Source organism: Diutina rugosa, assembly GCF_008704595.1.
Source record: "Diutina rugosa strain CBS 613 chromosome Unknown scaffold8_size298685, whole genome shotgun sequence".
NCBI lineage: Eukaryota > Fungi > Ascomycota > Pichiomycetes > Serinales > Debaryomycetaceae > Diutina > Diutina rugosa.
This window is the reverse complement of record NW_022995114.1, coordinates 235,282-253,731: the sequence shown is the minus strand read 5'-3', so window position 1 is coordinate 253,731 and position 18,450 is coordinate 235,282. Positions and strand designations below refer to the sequence as shown.

Below are 18,450 nucleotides of genomic sequence, written 5' to 3'. Positions count from 1 at the left end.
ACAGTTGATATTAATCCTTAAGTTTGGGTGTTTTAGTTCTTCAAGTGAGTAGATAGTGCATGTTGGTTTTCTTAAAGTAATGTGTAAATTCTATAAAACCGTAAGATATCTTCGATCTGTTGTCGCCATCAGTTTGGCGAGAATTGATATATCCCTTTCGTGTAACTACATTGAATTCAATGATACTATTCGTCGAATTACATTTCTATATTTTAGGCCTCTTCGTCTTCATCTTCGAGAGTGAAAGGCTCTGGCACCGGCGCTTCGGTGATGTACAACTGCCGCACAGTCTTGATCAGCTCCTTGGGTTCATCAGGCGTCAGATCAGTCAAAACAACAACACCCCCCATAGCCAGCTTGAGCTTCCGAACCGGTTGGAAACGGTTGTTGGCGTCAGCACCAATGTATTGAACTTGCAAAGGCACCACTCTGGTCAAGTTGGCGATGCGGTAGCTGTCTTTGGTGTGCTTTGGAAGTACCAATTGCTCCTTGTCTTTCTCTTCCTTCTCTTCGTTGGCAGTCGGAGCCGAAGATGTCGGTGCAACATCAGTAGTTGTGGGTGCCGAAGGGACGGAGCTGACCGAGACAGCGCTGTCTTTGCGTTGTCTGCGCTTGTGTTTTGCGGTGGTCAGAAGAACAGCGGTTGCAAACTTGCTCTCCTTTTGTTCCTTGTTTTCTTCCACCTTCGAAGGGTAAACAAACACCTCTGGCTTACAGTGACACACAACATCGAATGCTTTGGGAGCCTTCAAGTCCAGAGTGACGCCAATAACCGTGGTAGGAGCAAATGAAAGCAGCAAAAAGTGAGCCATGGGGAACCAATACCACAGCTGACAGAACAACGCCAACCCAATAACACCAGGAGTGTTCAAAGTATTCGTGTGAGCGTTTTCAAGGGATATGGTCAGGTTACGACCACCAGCGTCGATAATACCTTGAGCAAGAGTGGCACCGAACTTGGCAAGTGCATCTTCATGCTTCGCCTTGATTGTCGATACGTAATTTTTGGTGTACTTGGTAACGGTTGGAAAGGTGGTTTCAGTTTGTTGGATGAGAATCAATGCCAGAGCCATGTGAGCCGCTTGACGAACGAAATCGACAGGGTCACGCAGAAGGGGCTCCACAATGGCAAGAGCTTCAGCATGAGCCTTCCCAGCACCGGCAATACCAAGGGCCATGGCAGCACCGTATCGAACGTGAGGGTTGTGCAGTTGCGACAAGAGACGCACAAGTTGGGGAGCTTGAGTGTGATCGCGGACAAGGACGAAGCCAAGGCCAAGGACCGCTGCCCGACGAACATCATCCAGGGGGTCCAGAACCGCCAAGTGAAGTAACTTTTGGATAGCCCCGTTGTCACCAGTGCCACAGTATGCGAGAGCAAGTGTGAACGCACCACCGTAACGCAAGATCAGCAGCTCTTGGCTAAGCATGTCTTCAATGGCGGCATCAGCGCCCAGCATGCGGCCAAACTGAAGGAGAGCAACACCGATGGCCAAACCCCGGATAATGTGTTCATGTTGAGTTTCCTTAGCGTAGGTCAACATATCTTGAGTGGCTTCCTCGGAACCCAGGCCCAGCATGACGAGACCCATAGCAATACCGGCAGCCTGACCCAGCACAGCCAGGTCCAGGTAAAGCACCACCTTCAACGCTTCGTAAAGTTCGACCAGACGGCACCCCATCCCGGCAACACCAGCACCAAGACAGGCACCGTGGAGCATAACGTCAGTGTCCAGAGTGCCAGCAGCATTACCATGATCATCGATAAAATGTTTGAGGTAGTCCAACACTTCCTTACCGTGACCAGAAAAGATAAGACCGAGAGCGAAAAGCGACCCTCCTCGAGTGTAAGCACCGGTGGCAGCGGCAGCGCCTTGTGCCGACCCGCCAGCGCCAGGAGGAAGATACGGCCGCAAGATGGTACGCCCATGGCTCAAGTTGCCCTTATGGATGACCCCGAGGGCAGCCGTAGCCAGGAACTTCAGCCAGTTGGTGGCTTTACCCAACCACTCGAGGTTTTTCCGGAAAAACAGGTCGTCGGTAGTGCCAGCGTGCATGTAGGCATTGGCGAAAGTGACCGCCAGGTGGAAGATCAGCAGACGACCTTCGAGCAAGTCCTTGGTGCGGTTCAAGATGCCGACGTCAGCAGCGTTGTTTTTGTAAAGGAAAGTCAAGTCCAAGTCGCACAGAGGCACCCCCAGAAGGATCATCTTCACCTTGGCGTCCTGAACGTCCTTCGCCACGTCCACCAAAAATTGTTGGTGAGCGCTAGAGACAAGGTCAAACGCCCCTTGATAGGCCACAAGATCGAGGCCTTGAGACACCAAGTGGTCGAGCAATCTCACCGCCAACTTGGTGTCGTTGAGTTGAACGACGATACGGAAGGCCACGTAGTAGGGTTCGGGGTTTTGGGGCGCAGTAACGTCCATCAACACTTCCACAAGGGCGTTCAACACTTCAGTGCGGAACGTCGGCGACAGCACCACCTGGTTGGCGACGCCAAGCACGTAGCTGACAAGCTGAGGCAGCCGGTTCAACACCAGACGGATGACGTCCAAGCGGTAGGTTTCGAGGGCGAGGCCAAGCGCCAACTTGTCGTCCTGACACTTGTGGAGCATTTGTTCGAAGATTGCCAGTAACCGGTGGTCAGCGGGTTCACCTTTGCCGTGGTAGGCAGCGGCTTGCGCTTCCGTGTACTGGGCGATGCACCGCGACACCGTTTGCTCAACGTATTGGGACTTCTCGTTGATGTCGAAGGCGGGGCCGGCGAGGAGGGCGTAGTTGACTGATTGGTCGTAGTCGCCAAGGTTGTAGTAGCACTTCGACACCACCAACGCCGCCAATTGGCGCAGCGGGAACTGCGTGTCTTCCCACAATTGTTCGAGGGTGTCGAGCGAGTTGGCGATCTCGGCCCAGTGGTTGTTCACCAGGTCGTTGAGCAGTTTGAGGGCATATTCCTTCAAGGTGTAGTCCCCTGGCTCGTTGAGCAACAGGAGAAACGGCGCTGCCGACACGAGGGCCATGGTGATGGTGGAATATATGATTTTCGCCACCGCGGGGAGTTCAAAAGCGTCGGTGCGCGGCGGTGGGTGGCGAGTAGCAAGAGACACCAGAGCGGGAAATAAGAGAGAAAATCGAGTTCTTTGTTATGAAGAGCAGTGATTATTTGTGTTTGGGAGTGATTGGACGCATATCTCAGCGGTATTTTAAAATTGGGCTTGGTGAAGATACCACCTCATCGATCCATGTGGAGACGTGTATACGTCGAGCACTGAGCCGTGATGTCACGAGGACATTGCACAATCTCAAACACGTTTCACCAGTAGACCGTATCCGTCACCAAACCTTTTTCAAATAATTACCTCTACGATGGGCTAACCTCGTGTCTATTAGTCATTAATGCATTGGTGCTAAAACTGATGCCGAAAAATCAGGCCTCGGGGCTGATGAGGATCACCAGGTCCCCCCGCACAAACACCATGTCGGTGTTCTTCGTCTGTTCCAGCCCTTCCTCCAGAAACACCGTTTCCTGGGCCTCACTCAACACCATGTTGCAGTGGGAGTCGTACGCCTGCAACCGGCCTTTCATCTGGCGCGCCCCACGCAATTTCACAACGACGATTTCGTCCAACTGGAATCTGATCAAATCAAGCGGCTCGGTGTTGTTCATGCCTGCTTATTATTGAGGTAATGATCGCTTGACGGTCTTCTCACCCTTTTGCAAACGTCGAACCAAGGTTTGTTCGCCGGGTGCTGCCTGCAGTACGCGCACCCAGTGGAAATCTTTCACCACCAGGGAAGAGCAGAGTTTCCACAGGCATGATGATGAGACACGCCCTCGCTAGTGTTCGAGGGCTCCGCACGTCGCTGGTAGCCCCGGCACGCAAGCTTCGCTTCGAAAACTTGCGGGAAATCAAGTTGCGCGAGCCGGTGGTGCCCAGCCACAAAAACTTCGATGTGTCGCCCGACCATCCGTTGTGGGGTTTCTTCCGTGACCAGAAGGCGTTGCGGGTGCTGGACGAGTTGGACGCCGACTCCCGGGAGTGGCTGATGCCGGAACTCCGCCGCAAATCGTTCGAGGACTTGCACCGCTTGTGGTACTTGGTGCTCCAAGAACGTAACGTGCTTGCTCGTGAGGTGAGATTGCTGGAACTGATCACCTACCGTAAGACTCAAGCCCACCAGGACTTGGACGATAAGCTTAAGTTGACCCAGAAACGGATCAAGACGGTGTTGCTTGAACGTCAAACCGCCTACGAACGGGTGCAGACAATGGTGGAAAAGAAACAACAGTTCCTCGACCAGTTTGCCGAAGACTACCTTGCCGCCGACGACGCTAAGCTCCCGGGGATGAACGACAAGTTGGTGAGATTGCAGTACGCCTTCTTCGGCATGGAACCGAGATTGGAGGACTTCCACCGCGACGACATCGACCCCACGTTCATGGAAGGGTTGCTGTATGTCGCCAATCTCAAGGTGCAAAAGTATAACCAGAACGCTACTCAACCCATCGAGTTGCCGCTCAAGGCGGTGCTGGAAGAGTTGCCGTGGTTGTTGCAAGCTCCCGAAGCCGCTGCTACTGAAGTTGCCGAATTAAGACAAAACGGAGTGCAAGCCGTGCCTCCCTACCAGGCCATCGAATATGTCCAGACCAAGTTGGGGTTGTAGTCATGTATATAGGAGAAATCTACAACGCTTTTTATCGAATTACGGAATGTGTGCGTGTATTTAAAGTGTAGATAATTGTGGTGAAAAATTAGCAAAAGAATTATTGCTTCTTTTCGTAGGCCAGGTGGGCAAGCTTGTCGGTCAACTTGTTCAACAGTTCGTCGGCTTTTTCGCCCAAACGGTACCAGTTGATCGAGTAGAGCCAGTTGACGGCGGTGATGATTTCCTGGTTCCAGATGTCCTTGCACGATTCGGCAAACGGACGTTGGATGAACTCGACCTTTGACGTCACCGGCACGACGTCGTCCCATTCGTTGTGGGTCGACAACATCCGCTTGTTGATGATGTCGTCCAGCATCTGGAGGGAGCGGGACGCGATCGAGGCGTTCTTCTTGATGTATTCCCCAGTGTAGTACGTCAACAGCAGGGCTAAAAGCACCCCGCCGAGGAACCCGTGGATGCGTCCGCCCATGATCGTGTATGCGGTGGATGGCAGCCACTAAGAGATTTCGCTTTTCGCTAGTGCGACCCGGGCGCCTCGCTGGTGACGGCATTGAAGAGTATCGGCGAAAGCTATAACAGATTAACCATGGAATTGATATCACATTAGTTTATGCTGTAGTGACCACAAATCATAATTGAAATAGGTCTTCGGCAATATCTGGGCGACTGCCACCATATTGTTGTGAAGATCGCATGTTAAAGACACAATCATACGACTATGGTTTCACGGTCAATTGAATAAATTATTACGCATACGAGCTTATACAAATCCACTTTAGGATTCTATTTTAAATTAAGAACAACGGTATTAATTACGATTTGGTTAGATCGTTTCTAGTGTCGTGTCTCCATCAACTTTTTCACCTTTGTACGATTTGGCGCGCGCCACCATAATTACGGTGATGATTCCCATACAACACGCAACGATAGCGAATGCCAATTGAGCGGCGGAGAGACCAATTACCAGCCGCCCAATACGACACAAGTTCAGGGGAAGCTGGCCATATAACGTTATCTGGGAGTCATCACAGCTATGGGCACCGTAAAAGATTGACATCGTCACCAACGTAGCTATCCAGAGCGCCAACGTGCAAAAGTCGAGAAACAATCCTACCGACGCCACCAGAATCGATTCCCAATCGGACCACATCATAATTGGCACCACAATCGCCATGGTGATCGATACCACTGATGTAGCGAGTGCCAAGTCAGCATAAGAAAAGGAGAAGCCGTGGCGCTGGTAATTGGCCTCAATCGTCGCCGCCATGGCGAGAACAATGATGCTGAGAATAAACTGGATACAGCGAATAATGATCGTTAAGAAATTAAACGCATAAGACATATCTCTAGGCTCCAAACAATCGCCAATAGCGAGGTAGCTTCATCACTATATCTACTGTAAAATTATCACACCATCTTGAAATTCAATTCTATCGTGCCATTCACTCCACTCTTTCCTTCTCGTTCATTTGCGCTTACTCCTTGATTGTGGCTTCATTTTGCGCCTGTGTGTCTAACCTCGGAGACGTACGATGACATCGGTGGCGGGGCTGTCAAGGTTTGGCCATACCCGGTTTGAAATTGTAGCAACTAGCGACCACAAACCGCGTTGCTTTTGACTCGTGACTAAATTTGTCGTCAGCAATTCAATATTGGGGGTAATTTTAGCGGCAATTTTAGTGCACCTCGTCTGCCACCAGTCGCCGTAAGTGGAGGAAAGCGGGGGCACCGTTGCTGCGGTGCGCGTACAGCAATACATCAGCCGCGCAACTATAATGACGGCAACCCCTGAGTCCCTCTCCATAGTTGTAGCGACGATTGACGAAGGAGAAAAAGAACTATGTGAATTGGTAAGCCCCAGCCCCTGGTTTTGTGGAGGGGGCTATGGCGTTTCCGCAGTCTTGGCCACGCTTTTTCTCCCGACTCTTGGCCTGAGAAAGTTGATGACCTCATAGGGCTGAACGACTCATCGTGTGTGCGTGTGTCCTGCACAGAACACATGAAATTGGCGACGGGGGGGTACAAGTGGGCTAACAATACAAAAAATTCCTTGATTGCCAGACGTCTTCCAATTGCAGTTGCCCCGATGCCCTCGATAAAAGACTTTGACGACGCCGTCAACACCGCCCGCGGCTACTACGACCGGTACGGGAACTACCACCGCAGCTCGTGGGACCGCTACCGGTGGCTCCTCTGGCTCTTGTTGTTGATTCCTCTTTTCTTCATCCTTTGGGGGATCATCCGTCGCCAGAGATCTGGCAAGGTCGTCACGTTGAACCAGGGCTTCTGGAGACCCGGCCATAACCAGGCTCAGCCTCAGTACAACAATAACCAGCAGTACAACAATCAGGCCCAATACGACAACCAGTACTCGCAACCGGCGCCAGCCTACAACAACCAAGGCGACTACAGTGCTGGTTACCAGGAAGGTTACCAGAGCTATACTCAGGGTCGTGCAGACGGCCACAAGGCTTACGACAACGACATTCACCCTCCCGCGGGGCCTCCTCCTGACGACTACTATGCGCCGCCGCCGGGTCCTCCTCCTGCCGCCACCAAGTCGTAAGGTCATGTTGGTGTGGGCCAATTAGTTATGGTCCCATCTTTCCCTTACATATTTCCTTTAGAGTTATTTTATACCCCTCGCCTTAATATATACCAGTGTACGTCTAAATTACGAAACCAATTCTCGTCCATGTGGGTGGTGGTCCAGCGCAGGCCGCGGTGGCTTCGGCTCCGGTGGCTCTTGTTTCTCCTCATGATTATTCCCTTGACGGCAATGATAGCGCTCTTGTTCACTGGGTTGTCACGAAGACGCCGTCGTGCCCGTATCATCACTTCCACTGCGGCCCTGCTGCAAGTGTGATAGTTAAGTCCGACTATACTAGCTGTCTATAGCTTAATACTTTAATAAAATCTGTCGTTGAGATTTTTGTGGTTTAGCGTTGTTTTGTAATTAGCTTTCAACTCAATCTCTGCGAATTATGGGGTGTGGTATGGTTGTGCGGGCGATAACGTTTGAAAAGATTCGGTTTAGTAAAATTCTGGTTTTGGGGAATTGGCGATAAATTCACCGTTTGTGGACATTTTTGACTGTGACTAATGTCAACCCTTTTGTCGTTACGACGGCAGTTTCACCTGACGACACCGTGGCAAGTAGTTAGCAACCATTTAGGGGGTCGTCGGCTTCTCCTACCGTGCGTTTAATGCAAGGAACAAGACCTACGCTAGCTCCCAGAAACCTTGATTTCGTCGTCATTGGCAACCGCATGCCAGCATGAAAAACCAGATAGCGGACCCGCAAATCGTCACATGGCATGGCGTTAACGAGGTTTATTGGCATGCACGTCAGTACGAGCGAATTTCACCATGGCTGGAGCTGCCGTCATTGTTGTGAGTTACCACACACGGAAATCGTTCCATTCTGAGAATTATACCCAAATTGTTGATCAATTTCCCTGTCACAGGGTCAGCATCGATCAATTGATCGAGCCGTGGTGGCCACAGACCCGTAGAAGTAGCGCCAAGTGCCGGTCCAAGGTCATCTCGTCAACGGGATAGTATGGGGTTAGCCAGGATTAGCCAGGGCTAGCCAGGGGTTGATCCACTAGTGGCATTGCAACCGGGGATGGGTTAGTTTTACCGGCTATCGTCAGTTGCCGATGGCTGGTGGTGCCGACAGGAGTGCGCTGGTACCGCGATACCGCACCTGGTAACCGCCGTATCGACCGTCTATATTCTGAGCTAAATTGTCGGTGGTGGGCTGGACGAGGAAAGCTTAAATCGCGGTAGATCTAGACCTTTGTTCGAATACACCTCGCTAATGTGAACGAGACACCATGGTACGGGTGTCGGGCGTGCGTGTGCGCCTCGCCACCAGTGACGAAAAAATAGTTGCGGGTAACTGACGCAGAAATGGGGCGGGATTGTCCATGAACGAGGAGGGCTTGCGCCAGCATCGACACACCCCACATACCCGTGCCAAACGAATGGGAGGGATCGGCATCCTGCCTATTGTTTCCACGCATAAGCGCCCGGCACGCCGGCGCCTGGCGAATGACAGCGGGCACGGCATCATCTGCTTTAGAGAGATTTTTAGCGAGGTTAGGCGTAGGCACCGGGGAGGCCCTACGTGGCAACCGGAAATGGTTCTCCGGGGGCACCACGGAGCCTCGCGTCGCCATCATAGTGGCAGTTTCAGACATGCCTGTGGCGGGTGATGATGAAATGGCACATTTATCAGCGCTCTGGTGAGTGCTGAGCAAATTAAGGTGGGAGGGTCCAGTGGCAACTGGGGGCAGGCGAAAATAGAATGACGTCTCCCCCGCCAGGAATGTAGCCGGGCGCTGGCCGCCGCCCCGAATACTATTCGCTTCGTTCGCTGGCAGCAGCGTATGTTTGCGGCTGGGCCCAAAGCGGGCACAGTATATGGTGCTGCCGAGCCCGATTGGCCCTGCACGCGTCGATGACATCGACACCGGTGCCCCCGATGGCCGGCTAGCGACGCTGCCTACCGCTGGGTTATTATCAGACTGGCGGCTGTTTGGGAAGGGGTGCCGCTTGGGGTGCACAGCACAGAAAGGCGATTACCGCCCCACGTTTGCGGCTCGGCGCAACCGTGAGGTCATGGTAGCGACACCCACAGCGAGGTGGACTCGTGGCAAGGAAAGTCCTAAATTCTCTCAGCAAATTCCCCTTCGGATGAATCATTCCTGAGCAAGGGTGCGAAAGCGAAGGTGGGCCGCTGCGTCTCGTACCCGCCTGCTTTCTAGCTGTAGACCCCGGCCTTCCATTCTCACCTGGTGCCTTACTAAATCAGGATACTCTCTACTGAAACGGCATGAATACGGCATTTGGAACGGCATTGAGAAAAGCCAAGCGACGATAGACTACCGACCGCTTAGTGTCGTTTTTTAAATTTCGCTTTGTGACGGGAAAGTCGGTGAAATTTATGCCAAGATGACACAAATGGCAAACACTGTAAAGGTGTGAGGTTTCTCCGACGACACCGCCGAAATTTCCAGGGCACTGACGAGCAGTAACAAAGACCGTACCATACCCTCAATACGACAAGTATAGTGAAACAGAGAAAAAGAATTGACAATTCCTAGCCAAACTGCTTTCGGGTCGACGCTGTTCGTTTCCGTACTGTCTCTGAATGTCTCCGTGTTGTCGGGATCGCCGCCACCTCACCTAAATGCCATTGTTACCCATAATTATGTCCATTGATTGTCCAATGATAAATGCGTGCTATGTACAATGCAATTTGTTTGTAACCCAAGAATAAGCTACCAGAGCTTTATTTCCTAGGGGCCAGCGCCGATATCGGGGCCCAACTCGTCCTTGGTCGGCCACGGCCAGTGCAACACGTCGGCGGGAGTCACCTTGGGCGGCGGCACCTTCGCCAGGTCGTGCTTGACCTTGTGGTAGTGGTCGATGTGGCGCAACGCGTGGTCGCGAGGAAGCAGCCGCAAAAGCACCAAGAGGGTGTGGCGGTTGGGGACAAAACCAAGCAGCTCCCACCACTTGATGATGGCGGCGAGCTCGTCGGTATACGAGTTCTGCGCCAAAAGGTGGAGGTACTGCTGCCACCCCACCTGGCCCATGCGGGTGGTGGCCACGTGCCGCTTCCACTGGTGGACGGCGATCTGGGGAGCAAATAGGGTACTGCCGTCGACTAATTGCCACTCCCAACGTCCTTTACGTGCAGCGCGGATTAGTGCCACGAGACTGGTGGCGTTGGGGACATTGTCGACCATCACTAAGCGCTTGTAGTGATTCCACACCTGCGAGGGCTCTGCCATCAGCTCTCCGTCTAAGAACTCGCCAATGGCTTGGTTGGTGTGTACCGGCATCAGCTCAAACAATTGGCGAGCGTAGTCAAGTGCCAGCATCTGTTTTGCTTCCGCTTCGGGAGGAGACCACGGAAACGGGTGGTAGCGTAGCCCTTGGAGGCGGTGGCGGTATAGGAGTCTTATGTGACGAGGCACAAGAAGACTGCGAAGCTGAGGCTCAATCCCCATAGCCTCAAGAGAGGTGGTGACGGCAATAAGCCCCTTATACAGCTTGACGGTGGCCAACACAGCTTCGACGATATCACGTGTTACAAGGGTGTCCTGAGCGTGTTTCTCCAACTGATTCATCACCGTAATCGCCCGTTCCTCGGTTAGAATACCTAAAGGGCGGAGCTTACGGAGGAACATAAGCCAGAGCCACAGCGTCAGTCCTCCACGAGCAAGCGCCTGGTTGAATGATGCCAATAACGTTTCTGGCTTAGTGCAAAGAGAGAGTTCGACGGCGTCAATCACGTGTTGCTGAGCTTTAGTCATTGAAGCGCCGTTAATGTAGGCAGGATGGCGACCCCACAATTGCCGAGCTTTCGCTGGCAGCTGAGTAAACACGGCCATGGCGATACTACCAATACCGTAGAGGTCAAGGTCAGCCACGGGGCGTGGGAGGTAGCCCACAAGCAGCTCATACACGGCCACTAAGTGGTGGCTGCTTTGCGAATGGTGGATGTTAGCCGCGTAAAACTTGCGGATGAGCTGCCACATGGCGTAGTTAACCACCTGGGGACGTTCCCCAGGGAGTACAGTCACCAGATGAGCGAGGAATCGCAGGAATTTCGCCGCCAGCACTCCGTAGTAGCCAATGGCGTACCCCAACAAATTCTCGAAGTAGCCCTGGACTCGGCTTGGCTCAAGCAGCGCCGTCATCTCGGGACCGTACTCAAACCATATATCCACCTGGAGGTCGAGTTCCCGCCTCAGCCGGGGCAGGCGGGTCAAAATATCCCCCATGATAAACGCGGGGATGTCGACCATATTGATTAATGCGCCGCAGGCGTCGGTGACTCCGCGAGCACAGATCAGGGCCACGTAGCGCCTGAGGTCGGAGGGCACTTCCTCGGGTTCGTCCAACAATTGGTTGGCTATGGTGGCCTCGAGAGGCAGGGCCACGGCGCGGGTGACGATGGTAGTGGCAGGGTGAGTGCGCTGGAGCTGGGAGCGGAGAAGGGTGCCGGGGATGGTGTTGTCGACCTCGAACGGCTTTAGTCGGGCCCGCTGGTGACTCCCTACCGCTCGTCGGTACGCCTGGCGACACGCCTTGTCGTAGAACCGGTGGGAGATCATCCATAGGGTTTTCGCGATGCCAGCACGATTGTCGCCTGCGCACCAATATTTACCATTGGTGCGCGACCTGAGACCAGTGCGAGGGAACCGATTATAATGAGACACATACCAACTCAGTGATTCTTTGGTGGATAATGGTTTCAAATTCGGTGATTAGACGAAGCTAATTAAACTAGTTCAAAAAAGTTTAACGGTGTAAAGAAAATATTTGATCCTAGCTTGGGTATGAAACTCTATATTTACAGGGTTTGACATTGTGAGCTGGGTGGTATTAGATTTTCCAACGCAATCAGTGTGGTCCATGAACCAGCATCACACTGGTCGATTATAATACTGACTATGACAGATTTCAGATAGCATTATTCAATGAACCCTGTGACTAAACTTGAATCTTTATATTACATTAAGACCCGAAGTTCACAAATTGATGAATGGTCTTTCAAATACTCAGCAAACCAAAAACCATTGCAATACATTTAAAGTTGTTGCCATAACGTTTTTGGTCCTTCTTTTAGTGTATAAGTAGTTAGTGCCCACTATTTGTCCTGCACACAGCCGCATCACTCATCGTGCATTACTTAGTTGCCATCACCTATCTCTAGTTGCCCCCCTTCCCTTACACCACCAAACGCCTTATATCAATTGGCAATCCTTTCATACACTATAAGGGAGATCCTCCATTACATTTGGGCCAATGCTGTTGCCTCATCTTAGCTTGGTTCGCGAGGCCAAGCGGGAATTAGACGCGTCAGGTATTGACGACACGTCTCGACGACGGCGGAAACGGGCCAGACGAGGCGATACTGTCACTCCCGAACCACTACCACAACGAGCACCCACACCGATTTCCATTTCTAGCGACGATAGCCACGATGGCGGCGATGGCGGCGATGGCGGCGAGAATGAGTCTGATGACGACTTTGAGGACCTTTTCCCTACTGAAACCACCTCTGAACCAAAGCTGACACTGACAACAATAATCAAACATACCGAAGCATCTGATGATGACTCTGACTTTGAAGACGTGGACCTTGGAGGAGTTCCACAGGCTCAAGACATGACACAAGGGGGAGTCAATCCCTCGACTACTACAAACAATACATTGGTAATTCCGATTCATAAACCGGAGGAGCCGGTAAAAAAAGTGGCCAGAGTCATCCCTAAGGAGGAACGAGCGACTCGGCGATGGTGTCACATGGCATTTATCGTGGCTATGATCGGTCATTGTCTTATTCGCAACAAGTGGGCAAATTCAGTGGATATCCAAGAGAAGCTTGCTAAAAGCGTATCTCTGCAAACACGAGCGTTGCTTCATCCGTCTACTACAGGTAATAACCTTCTCCCCGTGGTGAAACTGCGTAAGTTCCTTGATGGCTTAAAGCGTACCATGCTTGTATTCTCTAAGAAATGGAAAGTGGTATACCAAGGTCTTATCTTCAAAACTTGGGGTGAACTCGGCATGTCGCAACGAGGCGTGTATCATGGGAGAATGACTCGAGCCAAATGGCAACAAATGATTCTAGAGTTTCAAGGTACCAGGGATATGGGAGCTCAAGCTTTCTGTGCCATGTTAAGAGGTCTTGGGGTTCGAGCCCGGCTTGTCCACTCAGTACAAGCTCCTGATTATACCTCGATTGTGCCTAACGTCGAGCCGCCAAATAAGGAAAAGACCGACGACTCAAGACCAAAGCCAATGGGTTCAAGCAAACAGCAATTCCTTCAACAAGTGAGAAGCTTTAATCCCAGTGATAAAGACTCACCAGCTAATAAGTTTATTGACTCGTCGTACCCGATTTGGTGGGTGGAAGCATGGGATAAATACGCTAAGAAGTGGGTGGCGATTGATCCTGTGGTGCTCAAACACTTGGAAGTACCTCCACAACGACGCAAATCAAAGTTTGAGCCGCCTGGCTCTGACCAGCGGAACCAGCTTCACTACGTACTTGCTTTCGATGCCCGTAACCGAGTGAAAGACGTCACTCGTCGCTACAGCTTACAGTTCAATGCTAAGACGCAAAAGAAGCGCATCGGCCAATATTCAGAGGAGTCCCACTGGTGGTACGCCAATCTCATGCGTAAGCTTAGCGGTGACAAAGTCACCCAGCTTGATGTGCTTGAACTTAAGGAATTTCACGATCGCGACTTAGCTGAGGGTATGCCTAATAACATGGGTGATTTCAAAAACCATCCACTTTACGCATTGGAATCGCAATTACACTATAACCAGGTGGTGGAGCCCAAGATCAAAGTGGGGACGTTTCGCCCAAAGACCCTGAAAAAGGGTCAGAACAGTGCACCGTTGATCCCCGTATACCGACGAGCTAACGTCAAAACGTTAAAGCTGGCTAAAGCGTGGTGGATGCTTGGTCGTCAGCTCAAAGTTGGTGTTCAGCCTTTGAAAGTGAGACCAGCGAAACTGGACGAAGAAGAAGATGAGCGACTTTACGCCGAAGATCAAACACAATTATTCATTCCTGAGCCAATTAAGGACGGCGTCATTGTCAGAAACGCTTTTGGTACTGTCGATTGCTACGTACCCCTGATGGTACCCGAAAATGGATGGCTTATCAGCCTGGAGGACTTCCCCATCAAGCTAGCCGAACAGGCAGCTCGCATCATCGGCATTGATTATGCGCGAGCTGTGGTGGGTTTCTCATTTAAGGGACGCCGCAATGTCAAAGCCACTGAGGGCGGGGTGCTTGTGGCTCTGGAGTACCGCGAAGCCATGGAGGCAGTCATGGACTGTTTGCTTGAAGAGGAAGTGGAGAAGATCAGACGCGACAAGGAGCTTGCTGGCCTTAAATTGTGGCGTTTCTTCATTGCCAAGCTCCGTGTTGGTGAACGTCTCAATCGTGTACACGGTGAAGTCGAAGACGACGTCGTCTCAGAAGTTGAGGATGAAGAGGCAGAGCTGGACTTCAGTGTGGGCAGCGAGGACGAAGGTGGCAGTGGCGACGAGGTTGTACCGCAACAAGAGTCTCGTGAAGCGCGAATGAGAAGCAGGAGACAGCGGCTGGAATCGGTGGCTCCCTTAAATTCGTCCGATGATGAAGATGACTATGGTGGAGGGTTCATTCCTGAAAACGGTGGTGGATTCATTATATCAGATACCGACAATGGTGGTGGAGGTTTCATCGTATCAGATAACGATGAGGGCGGCTTTATCGTGTCCGATAAAGAGGACCCCGTCAATAATCACGATGATAGTGGTGGTGGTGGGTTTTTCGTTGCCGAAAACGACGAGATACAAACGTACGAAGGGTCTGGTGGTGGCTTCTCCAGGGAGGCATCGCTACAGGCTCAGACACCTCAAGAGACAATGGCAAACACTCAGGCCGACGTTGATTTAGACATACCGGACGACATGTTCGATTACAACGAGGACGGAGAACTCGTGTATAACCCCGATGGTGCGGTTAACTCCCCCGATACCCCTAGCCCCCAATCATCGCCATCGGCACCAAACTCGCCGGCGCAGGCTCCGGTGATGTCTCAAGGCGAGCTTCACCAGCTTGAACAGGAAGAGCAGGAGTACGACTTTGACTACGACAGCGAGTGACGTCCTAATTAGTCGATGAGGATGTACATCGAAAATCTAGACTGCAAATTAGCCTTTTAATGCATTACGAAACTAAACTATAATTGGATGAATAATGTGCCGAAAGCGATGACTTTAGAGAAATCATATATTTGTTTAGGGAACCAATAGCGTGATACTTTTGCGCGCAATTTTTCCTAAGCCGCGCTTATCTTGCGGCCGCGTACATATCAAAGCGCAAATTTCGTTAGCGATTTGCGCTTTTGCCACGCCAATCTCTCGCCTGATTGGTCTAGCGACGGTGGCTGTACCTTCCGCATAGTACAGATGACAATTTGAGGGTCACTAAGTATGACACTTGACTGGTACGACACCTGATTTGCCGACGGGTGCTGGCGTATGTCCGTACTGAGCCCGATGCGCCTGGGAACAACCTTCCTAAAAAGGATGTCACATTTGCGCAGCCGTATGAGGCTCCCCGATATAAAAAACAGCGATCTCGGTCTCCACGTTTTTGACAGCTGCTAAAAGTCTTGGCACCGGCTTGTCACTGCACTGTGACGCTTGATCACCCAATGGTTTCTGTGGCAGAAAACGTTCTTGCGACGATCGGGACGGTGTTCTGGTGCATCCAGCTCGTACCCCAGATTATTCGCAACTACCGAGTCAAAAACTGCGAGGGCCTCCCCCCGTTGATGATGTTCTTGTGGGCGGCGCTGGGGGTGCCGTTTTCGATCTACTTCTTTGGCATCGACGGGCTGATCCCCCTCCGCATCCAGCCCCAGCTCTTCACCTTCTTCTGTCTTGTGCTGTGGGTGCAACTGCTATACTACCCTCCGGTGAAGATGGATAGGAAGCGGTTGCTTATGTATGTGGTGGCGTTTGTCGCTATAGCGGTGGGGCTCGAAGTGGGGTTCATCCTTTGGTTGAGACCGCTCCACCGCCGCGGTAAGACGTGGCCGATGCTTATTATCGGGATTATTGCCCTGTTGTTGTTGGCGGTAGGGTTAGTGCCGCCTTACTTTGAGTTGTGGAAGCGCCGGGGTCGTGTGGTAGGGATTAACTTCATCTTCTTGACCATGGACTCGTTGGGGGCGTTGTTCCTGATGTTGCTGATTATCGTCGGCCAAATGGACGTGATGCTGTTGACGCTTTATGCCATAGTGCTTGCCATGGAACTAGGGATATTTGCATCTCAAATAATATGGTACCTTTTGCTTGGTGGGAGAAAGATTATTAAGGAGGAGAAACAAGCCGCGAAGTTGGCGGCGGAGGAAGCGAGTGATGTGGCACCTGACACTGGTAGTGACACCGGCAGTGAAGCTGGCGGTGACCACAAATCCATTGCTCACGACCTACCCGTTAGTGACCACACCGATGGAGACATCGAGTCGTCGATATATGACCGCCAGGTGGAGGTCTTCGACGACACCAAGAAACATTGAACATAGTTCTGTTTTAGCATATTACGACACTTTAATAGATAATTGATTGGTTTAAGCTTGTCCTGCTTGTATTTTGATGCCAAAAAAGTTTTCAAAAAAAAAGTATAAAAAAATTGAATTAGGTCTGATTAGGGCGTGGTGGAGGGACCCGCCCTTCACGAGCGTTTGCCGATGATCGGCATAAGTTTGGTGGGGACGGTAAAGTACGAGTTCTGCTTGGTGGCTACACCAGCGAACCCACAGGCCCACCCCACAATACCAGTAATAATCGAGAAACTACCGGCGGCTTTCGTCACCTTGGGCAGCCCGGTGAACGCCATGGCCGCTAACATGATGAACGTAAGGAGCAAAGTAGTGCACATAGCAAAGAACGCCCACGTCGCTTTCAAAGTGAAACTCCACATCATAAACGTGAAGATCACCCACCCAAGCATGAAAAAGCCAAGGGCATTGCCTAATTGAGCGTGGTCAGTACCATACGCCTGAGCGATACCAAACGCGGGGAGCTGTACGCAGCCAAACGCAAACCAGAACGCACCGTAGGAAATAAACGATAACGCCCCGAAAGTGTTACCCATGACCATTTCCCAGTAGCCAGCAAGGGTCAAGAGCAACGCGCCACAGAACATCGCCATGCCAATGGTGATTTGGTTGACGTGGATTCCTTTAACCCCCACCATAATAAGGCCCAGCGTCACCGAAGATAAACCAAAACCCGCGAGCCCTAAAGGAGCAGGGTTGCCGAAACTGTGGGTGGGACCAGTCAGGTACCGTTCCACCTGGAATGTACCGCCAAACGCCTGTTGCAACTCCGAGCGGAGATATCTGCGTCCGCCCAAAATTACATACTGGTTATCGTCACCGCACACTTCCACTCTCAGCAATGGCTGCGAAAGCGACGAGCCCAATGCTTCCTTCAGCCCCGAGTCCGAGGAGACTGACATTTGTTAGTTTCTTTGGGTCTTCTATGGAAGAAATTTAAGCTGATTAAATAGTGTGATGTGGGGGGTGGGGTAGCGGTGTGAATTGGCCGACTTCGATCGTACTTGGATACCGAACTGATGAAAAGCGGGTGGGGAACACGCACCATCGGCCCGGCTTCGTGGAGAGTCATTCACCCCGTAAGTCATTCGCAAATGCGCTAATTACATTAACGTGCTGAGAGCTGCTGGTTAGTTGTAGTTAGCACGATACATAGTGGTGTCAATGTCGCAAATTCACCGTGTATCGGCGAACAATCGTCGGTACGACGAGTACGAGATTGCCAATGTCGCGTCCAATGCCTCGGTCTATGGTCGTTTGATGCCTAGACAGCAACGCCTGAGAGGAGGGGGGAGAGTGGGGAGTGCATTAAACGTCTCGAAATGGTATTAATGTTGCAGTGCGATCGGTCCTCGTATATATCACCGCGTGCAGAAAGTGGCACACGAAGACATAGACGAAGCAAAAGAAACCCATTGAGAGTGAGATCGATCTAATATGACAAAGTTTGATGGGTTAATGGTGGACTTCTTGTTAGTTGTGCCACGTTTGTTCCCCGCTTGGTGATGACGCTTTCCCCGCATTTGCCATGGTAAAGCTTGGCGCTCAGGCGAGCCCTACATCTAGGGCCGACTGGAAGTGCCCTATGGGGAATGTCTCAAGCATCAATCATCTCTCCAAA

The 18,450-nt window shown here is 51.6% G+C and overlaps 9 protein-coding genes across 9 annotated transcripts; 4 read left to right on the top strand and 5 right to left on the bottom strand. All coding sequences in view use genetic code 12, as the record gives it.

The window, feature by feature from the left end:
* Window positions 1–212: 212 nt before the first annotated feature.
* Window positions 213–3,023, bottom strand: RPN2 (proteasome regulatory particle base subunit; the record flags this gene model as incomplete). Its single annotated transcript, XM_034154689.1, has 1 exon — window positions 213–3,023. The coding sequence occupies one exon, from the start codon at window positions 3,021–3,023 to the stop codon at window positions 213–215; it is 2,811 nt and encodes a 936-aa protein (XP_034013210.1).
* A 796-nt stretch (window positions 3,024–3,819) lies between these two features.
* DIURU_002076 (mitochondrial 54S ribosomal protein uL29m) lies at window positions 3,820–4,668 on the top strand (the record flags this gene model as incomplete). The annotated part of the gene is made up of 1 exon (XM_034154688.1): window positions 3,820–4,668. The coding sequence occupies one exon, from the start codon at window positions 3,820–3,822 to the stop codon at window positions 4,666–4,668; it is 849 nt and encodes a 282-aa protein (XP_034013209.1).
* A 100-nt stretch (window positions 4,669–4,768) lies between these two features.
* DIURU_002075 (uncharacterized protein) lies at window positions 4,769–5,140 on the bottom strand (the record flags this gene model as incomplete). Its single annotated transcript, XM_034154687.1, has 1 exon — window positions 4,769–5,140. The coding sequence occupies one exon, from the start codon at window positions 5,138–5,140 to the stop codon at window positions 4,769–4,771; it is 372 nt and encodes a 123-aa protein (XP_034013208.1).
* Window positions 5,141–5,494: 354 nt separating this feature from the next.
* Window positions 5,495–5,938, bottom strand: DIURU_002074 (uncharacterized protein; the record flags this gene model as incomplete). The annotated part of the gene is made up of 1 exon (XM_034154686.1): window positions 5,495–5,938. The coding sequence occupies one exon, from the start codon at window positions 5,936–5,938 to the stop codon at window positions 5,495–5,497; it is 444 nt and encodes a 147-aa protein (XP_034013207.1).
* A 732-nt stretch (window positions 5,939–6,670) lies between these two features.
* Window positions 6,671–7,237, top strand: DIURU_002073 (uncharacterized protein; the record flags this gene model as incomplete). Its single annotated transcript, XM_034154685.1, has 1 exon — window positions 6,671–7,237. One exon carries the CDS (start codon window positions 6,671–6,673, stop codon window positions 7,235–7,237), a length of 567 nt encoding a protein of 188 aa, XP_034013206.1.
* A 2,740-nt stretch (window positions 7,238–9,977) lies between these two features.
* On the bottom strand, window positions 9,978–11,804 carry DIURU_002072 (uncharacterized protein; the record flags this gene model as incomplete). Its single annotated transcript, XM_034154684.1, has 1 exon — window positions 9,978–11,804. One exon carries the CDS (start codon window positions 11,802–11,804, stop codon window positions 9,978–9,980), a length of 1,827 nt encoding a protein of 608 aa, XP_034013205.1.
* A 694-nt stretch (window positions 11,805–12,498) lies between these two features.
* DIURU_002071 (uncharacterized protein) lies at window positions 12,499–15,363 on the top strand (the record flags this gene model as incomplete). Its single annotated transcript, XM_034154683.1, has 1 exon — window positions 12,499–15,363. One exon carries the CDS (start codon window positions 12,499–12,501, stop codon window positions 15,361–15,363), a length of 2,865 nt encoding a protein of 954 aa, XP_034013204.1.
* A 554-nt stretch (window positions 15,364–15,917) lies between these two features.
* DIURU_002070 (uncharacterized protein) lies at window positions 15,918–16,787 on the top strand (the record flags this gene model as incomplete). Its single annotated transcript, XM_034154682.1, has 1 exon — window positions 15,918–16,787. One exon carries the CDS (start codon window positions 15,918–15,920, stop codon window positions 16,785–16,787), a length of 870 nt encoding a protein of 289 aa, XP_034013203.1.
* A 155-nt stretch (window positions 16,788–16,942) lies between these two features.
* Window positions 16,943–17,731, bottom strand: DIURU_002069 (acetate uptake transporter family protein; the record flags this gene model as incomplete). Its single annotated transcript, XM_034154680.1, has 1 exon — window positions 16,943–17,731. One exon carries the CDS (start codon window positions 17,729–17,731, stop codon window positions 16,943–16,945), a length of 789 nt encoding a protein of 262 aa, XP_034013202.1.
* Between the last annotated feature and the right edge of the window lie 719 nt (window positions 17,732–18,450).